General features: G+C 36.7%; 1 protein-coding gene across 3 annotated transcripts; it reads left to right on the top strand.

The window, feature by feature from the left end:
• Positions 1-1,033: 1,033 nt before the first annotated feature.
• Positions 1,034-7,137, top strand: LOC124304846 (trafficking protein particle complex subunit 11). Of its 3 annotated transcripts, none has more exons than XM_046763548.1 (21): positions 1,035-1,408; positions 1,552-1,794; positions 1,912-2,081; positions 2,157-2,345; positions 2,433-2,606; positions 2,778-2,945; positions 3,078-3,282; positions 3,357-3,530; positions 3,626-3,704; positions 3,780-3,834; positions 3,917-4,124; positions 4,232-4,437; positions 4,529-4,834; positions 4,917-5,128; positions 5,252-5,394; positions 5,476-5,688; positions 5,957-6,117; positions 6,200-6,422; positions 6,568-6,724; positions 6,804-6,880; positions 6,979-7,137. In XM_046763548.1, the coding sequence occupies exons 2-21, from the start codon at positions 1,603-1,605 to the stop codon at positions 6,997-6,999; spliced, it is 3,333 nt and encodes a 1,110-aa protein (XP_046619504.1). In that variant the 5' UTR covers positions 1,035-1,408; positions 1,552-1,602; the 3' UTR covers positions 7,000-7,137. The 3 variants fall into 3 exon arrangements, 2 of the variants coding, with proteins under 2 accessions (XP_046619504.1, XP_046619505.1); XM_046763549.1 differs by having other exon boundaries at positions 1,037-1,408; positions 6,568-6,676; XR_006908281.1 differs by lacking the exon at positions 6,568-6,724 and having other exon boundaries at positions 1,034-1,408.
• The last annotated feature ends 106 nt before the right edge of the window (positions 7,138-7,243 follow it).

The following is a 7,243-nucleotide window of genomic DNA, read 5'->3' as shown; positions in this document are numbered from 1 at the left end:
GGTGATGGCTATTCATGAAGAATTCTGATATACAATAGCAAGGATTGCAACAAAAGTAGATTTCTATCAGATTCCTTTTTTGGAAACAGATAATGCCAATGAACAATTTTTTGAATTGAAGAAATATTGGTATAAGGAGTAAATTTATCTTAGCCATTTTCGAAATCGACTAATACCCAAAATCAATTTCAATTACCTTTTCTGAATTAATTTGGCCCAGAAGAATTCAAGAAAAAGTGTTCCAAACGTAAATGGACCAACACCTAAAGAAATACGAAGCAATTTTTCTGTTTTCGGTTGTAGTTTTCGATTCGTTGATCGCAATGGGTTGAGACTGTGCGCAAACGTTTTTTCTAGCAAAGCTACGTGTACATAGCGTCTCGAAAAATTTAGTCGCGTGTTTTTCGAAATTGCCAATTTGCGACCCGTTTTTACAAATTGGACCAAGAAACTCAACTGAATAACGTACGGTTAAATGCTAATTATTTGAATTATTTGACTTTAAGGTTTCAGAAATTAACGCAGCGACTTGGGACTCATTTTCCAGCACCGTTTTCCGAAATCTATTCTTGAAAGAGCGTTGAAAATAATAATGAACGTATTTCGAAACGACGTGGTCTATGTTGTTAACGTTTTATCGTAACAAAATATTGGAAAGAATTTACTATTTAGGAGTTTCCGATACCTTTAAAGACACTCAGATTTCAAAATATGATGTAGGAAGTTTGAAATCTACACACGCCAACGTTCCCAGATTAAAAAATCTGATCTCCACATCACCGATCTCTGTATTAACCGCGACACTGATTCAATGTATATGTATATCCGATTTTTTCATTTCGCATCATTCCGAAATATCCCACATGCTAGCACACATGTCAAAATACGTTCTATCTGGAGATGAAACGCCGTTTTGATGTAAATACTACAAATTGACAAGGTTGTAGTCAGGGTTGCCTGCAACTAGGCGTCGCAATTTCTGACGTTGAGGCTGTCAACCTTAATTATTCCCATCACCTCCGCAAATTGTGATGACCATCAGGAAAGTGTATTTTAAAATTATTCGGAATCATATTTCTCATTTTTTGTGTGAGACTTGATCGGCTTGGGAGTTGACACAATCAATTCATCGTGGATAACAGATTCGTTCTTACTATTGCAGACGTTTCGCCAACGCTTGCGCGGTAGCACGCGATCTGTTACCCACGTATTTCGCATCTTTACTCCGCCCTGACACCGTAGCTGTCATCATTTGATTTTTCTGTCACTCAAAAAAATCGTCATAACTAGTGGTACAGGGGTCTCTGTAGGGACCCGACAGCCAACTAAAAGACTTAAGAAAAAGAAGAAATCGCCAAATCCTGCATGAGCGCTGAGCCCAGTTTACGCGCAAACCATTCTCAAATAGGTTGGAAACACATTTTGTTAAGTGTGCCTATTTAGCCTAACCTCAATTGAAATGTCAAACCAAATAGATTTGATAACGTTTGAATTCAATAACTTATCACAGCTTTTAAATTTAGATATGTGACTCTTTTAATTTTACAACAGATTCTACTTGGGACTTCTGTTCTGTTATTCCTGGTTCTTGTCCATCGATCCATGTCAGAACTACCTGCAGAATTGACAGCAAAGCCCTTGGCTTTGATCGGTGTTACCGGATTGGATACAGTAAACAATGCAATTCACCGATTGATCTGGGATGCATTCAGCAACAATCGCCGGCCAGACAGTGCAGCTGTTCAGTTTAAACTATTAAGCAATGCCCATGAGTTTCCAACAGTTAAACCAAAGGTCTGTTGACGTTAGATCACTCTTCGATACAACAACTCGAATATTCAAGTTATTTCACTAAGAATTTGTCCCCTTAAATTGAATGGCATGACAAATAACTTTCGATGTCTGCTGTAGCGTAACTCCTACGAATGGTACATACCCAAAGGGATATTAAAACGAAATTGGATGAATAAATATCTAAATGACATACCATCCGTCGTTGTTATATTTTATGACTTGGATTGGAATGATTCTATGTGGAATGAAAAAAAGATCGAATGTGCATCGAGAGTTCAATCCTTGAGGTACATGTATCAGATTATTTATTTGGTTACAAATCAAAATATATCTAAGTATAACAAATCTTCAAACAATTATAGAGCTGCTATCGAGGGTAGAAGTACAAAGATTGCTGTAGTTCTAATACAGCATGGAGCACCGCCACAACCAGGCGCTGAAGATGCTGCAACAACTGAGCGTGCTACAGCTTTGTGTGCTGCATGTGAATTGCCAGCCAAATCGTTATATGTCTTACCTCATGGCGATCACTTGTTAGGTTATACTCTAAGGTAGTTGCTTGAAATAATAAAGTGTAATACTTGTTGGTTGTGTGCTCAGCATGTTTGAATAGGACTAATGACAATCTGTACCTGTAGGTTGGAAAATGCCTTCTATGATTTGGCCCAAAACTTCTATCACCTGGAAGCCCGCATCGTGAAAAATCACAGAGATCACCTGAACAAGACTACACATCAATATTTGTTTGTCCGGCATCAGTTTAAGATGGGCTTTCTAAATGAATTGAAACAGGATCAGCACATGGCTCACAAGCAAGTTGTCATTATTTTTCATCTGATATTTCAATCTGGACACCTAATCAACACTAGTAAAAAAAAAAAACAAGCTTGTTGAGAACTTCGAATCATAGCTAACACTTTTGTATTCAATAACTCAATTCGCGAACCAATCCCTTCTAATCATGCAAGTGTTTTATTTCACAGGCATTATCAGTTGGCGTACAATAACTTGCTCGATATACGAATGGTGGACACAAATGCTTTAGAAATAAAGACTGTTGCAAGCTTCATAAATTACAAACTATGTCGTCTAATGTTCAACTTAAATCTTCCCCGTGATGCTATTTCGCAGTTTAGAGCTCACACAGATCGGTATGTATATCTTTACAATATAAAATTTTACATGTACGATTATTTTTCACCAACTACTAGTAGGCCTCAGTACCAGAAAATTGATTGCATTCAAAGGGAATATCATAACTCAAATTCCATATACCATTACAGTTTTAAATTGAAAGTTGGTCCCAAAGAACTAATGTTTGAACATCACGCGTGGATGTCAGGACAGTTCTCCACGTTTGCGGAATTATTTGATGAAGCCATCAGGCAAGGTCTTCCTGCTGTTCAAACTCAGCATCCAGGATACTACTTTCAGCTGGCAGCTCAGCATGCTACTTTGCGGCAAACAGCGTGCAGAGATCTTTGCAAAGTGAGCAGATATTTGACTTGGTTTATATTATTTCATCTATGATGAATCTAAACCTGTATTTGATTATGATTCAGGATGTTAATGAGTATCCCGAACCTGATCCTTTGGCAGGCCAAGACAAACTTGAATATTACGGTCAGAGACCATGGCGTCCAGGGAAATTGAGTGCCGAGCCTGCAGACATGGCACGGGAAGCAGCGGCTATTCAAGCTTTACAACACAAAGAGAAGACTACTGTCAACCATTCTGTAAGTCAATTAATTTCTCAGGAATGCTGAGAGGTAATATTGTCATGCGTGTGATAAATTGGTAGCAGAAATAGTTGTTTATAATTTATTTTCAGATGATAATCATCGGTCTTTTAGGACATGCAATTTCCCAGTTCAAAACTTATCGATGTCCAAGAATGCGTCGTCATTTAGGTTTGAATACCACCATAACTTTATGCAAATGTATTAATTTGAATATCACTGGCTTCTAAAGAATTAATATTTCAGTTGTACAAATGGCTGATGAGTATTACAATTCTCGAGATTACGGGAAAGCACTCACGTAAGTTTATACGACTGCCTTTGAAGGCTTATGCAAGTGAATTGAACAGTAGAATAAATGCCTAAATTCTTTGTTCTACTAGACTGTTGATGCATATGCTATGGGATTATCGAGGTGAACGATGGCCAGGGCTGTTGACAGATATTTTGACTAAAGCTTTGCGAGCAGCGTATCTATCCACGAGCTTGCAAGACTACCTTACATTAGCCTTAGAGGCACTGGGACCAACATCTTGTCTTCCAAAGGATCATCAAGCTGCAATATATACCAATATATCAAATATACTGCAGGTAATTGATCAAAGGCTGCTGCCAAAGATACCGGTCCTGGCAATATTAATTGGATTTTTTTCTTTTTGATGAAAACCATGGCTTATAATTATTCCACGCATTTTTAGAAAAATATTCCCAATCCTGAACCACATCTACCAGAAACAACGGCGTCCTTGGCAATGGAAAAGTGGAATATTATCGTCAATAAATCAGAACCATTCGTTATTACAATTGATGCCAATAATATGGCAACATTTATGGAGGTTAAAGCTAGATTCACGCAAAAAACGTATACAGTAAGATCAAATGTGACAATTGAAGTATTCATTAGGTAATTTCATTATCTGGTCTGACGCAAAGTGATGTTTATCTGAATTCATGTTTGGTACAATAATAACAGTCTGACATTCTCGTTTCATTAGGAATCTCTATCATCAAAGTATGGAGTTTTCCAAAGTATCTGTAACTGTTAACAGTCCTGGTTACAGTTCAGAATTTGCAGTAAGCGATATCCAAGATAAGCCAGTGATATTTCAAGAGAAAGAAACCAAAAAATTTCTCTGCCAATTTCAAGCAAGGCAACAAGATGTTGGCAATGAAATTCAGATCAGCACGGTTTCTTTGTACCTGGGTAGTGACAGCAATCGTTGCTTGATCATGCGATTTTCTGCTCTTGGTGGGGAGAACAATGTTCTTGATCGAACGTATCCTGAAATTCAACAAATCCGGTAAGCAAATTGTTCACGCGGAAATCTAAACCATCTACTACTGGCTTACGAAAATATTTTTACGAAATTATTAATTATACAGTGGTAGTGTTCTGGAATTCGACAATATGAGACCTTTAGTAAGTGCAGAAATTGAACAGGAAGAATCGAGTATAAAAATATTAGCCGATTCAGCAACTCCTGGTCTACTAGGCGAGTGGCTTCCTATCAATATAAACTTATCCACTTCTGAGCAAGTCGCAAGTGCGCGATTATCTATCGTTTTGGTTCCGGATGGAGGCAATGATCAGTCCAGTATGTATTTTCAACCTGATTCAGTTACTTGAAACCTACAATTAAGTATGTCATGTTTAATTCAAAAGAACATGGTACTATCAGTTTCCCGCCATTTATTCTAATGATTTTACTGTAATATAGCTGAATTGAGATTGTCTACGAATACCAAGCAAGAGGCGGGACCCATAACAGTGGATATTCCAATGATTGAGAAGGATCAGGCAATACATAAAATAGTTTATATACGAGCCCATAGTATTGGGAATCGGAATATTATCATGAAGGTATAATTTTGGTTCCATTAGATCGTGGTGCGAAACTCGAAGTGAAATTATGCTATAATTAAAACTACTTTTGCTTGATAGGTTGATTACTCTAATATTGAGGAAGTGAAATATTCGAGAGAAATCACCTACAATCTACCAATGGTTAAACCATTTGATATCACAACACAATTCTACACAACATTGTTTGAACCAATTAGTAAAGGCTTCGTTTACGAACCATTTATCATGATGCCGAATATAATTTGCTCATCCCCATCTCCTATAACAATCCTTGGCACATGCATTGAACTGGTAAGTTGATGAATTTACTCATACTACCAAAGTGCAATAAATATGAAAAACCAAATCATAAAGACCAGAATTTTGGCGATATTCTTTGTGGGATTTCCATACTTCACCTTACTAGATTTTAACTTTTCTGTATTTCGACTTTCTACATTTTAAAATTCTATGAAATTAATTTTTTTTTCAAAGATGAATATTGTGACCCGTTTATCTTATAATCTGTATACACTTTTACCCCTACTCCAATATGACATTGGAAATACTTTTCACTTAGGGTGATTCAATGCAAAGGGAAGACGAAGAGGTCCAAGAATCTGTTTTATCTGGAATTACGTTATGTAATGGCGAAGCTGGGTCAGAAGCGTACTGTATTATTCCGAAGGCAGGTAGCGAACAACCAGCCAGCACAGGTGTATATACGATCCAGTGGAGAAGGTACACTGAATAAAAATTAAACAAGACCAAGAATAGGTCCAGTCTATATCCCCCTGTCTATTGATATATTTTTGCTTTTCAGAACCAATAGTCCCACAGACTTAGTGACAAGTAGCAGTGTAACACTGTCACCTCTATGGGTCGAAGAAACACCAATCGGATTGGTGGCAAAATTGCCTGCACATGGTTCGGTTCGAACCCCACTTTGCGTTTCCTACTATCTTCGTAATTATTCCGATTATATGATCACCTTACAGCTCACAATGGATGCCAGTGATGCTTTCATGTTTGCTGGACAAAAGCAGGTAAATTATTTCGTTGTCTAGCCATATTGTACAGTGTAATCAGTCCATAGAAAAATGATTTGTCATATTTACAACCAGAATCAGTCGACTAATTAATTTCATATGAATAACTAAGCTCCGTTGTCTGGTATTTTATTTTCTACAGGTAGAAGTTTGTATATTACCTCAGGGGGAGCGCAAGATTGAGTGGGTGTTGCGCCCATTAGTAGCTGGTTCAGTAGCCCTGCCTATGTTGACTTTGGCTATGCCTTCTGGTGCTTATATTTATTATAATAATTGCCTTTTGTCAACACAGATTAGTGGTATGGTGACAAAGAATGCGGTTATTTCAGTTGATTGAATAAAATTTAATTTCACGTAACAATTTTTTTTATTTTTCAGAAGATAATCATAAGGTGAGCCGAAGCAGACTTGGCGAAATGCTTGAACGATCCTTACCAAGTCACATTTACATAATGGTGAGTTTAAATAAGCATTGATTACAAATTGGTATTATTAGAAATGTGCGAACCATACTATGATTTTCCTAACTAAAATATATGAATTATTTTTGCAGCCTCAATCACAGAGTGTGTAGGAAATGGTGTTCGATGTATTAGCGAAATTGGCGGTACGGAATGGAAAAAAAGTTATAATGTCTCAATTAGCAGTATATTACATCATCTATAATATGTATACATCCTGTACTATATAAATGACATGTCATTTTTCGGCATTTTAATTAGTTCTTGTTATACGTATAATATATTAGATATGATTTAATAATAGAATAATTAAAATGTACGAAAATTAAGTTACATATCTAAAAATTAAGAATCAAA

Source organism: Neodiprion virginianus, chromosome 5 (genome assembly GCF_021901495.1).
Source record: "Neodiprion virginianus isolate iyNeoVirg1 chromosome 5, iyNeoVirg1.1, whole genome shotgun sequence".
In the NCBI taxonomy this organism is placed as follows: Eukaryota; Metazoa; Arthropoda; class Insecta; order Hymenoptera; family Diprionidae; genus Neodiprion; species Neodiprion virginianus.
Note: the sequence above shows the minus strand (reverse complement) of the source record. Positions and strands in the feature narration are given on the sequence as shown.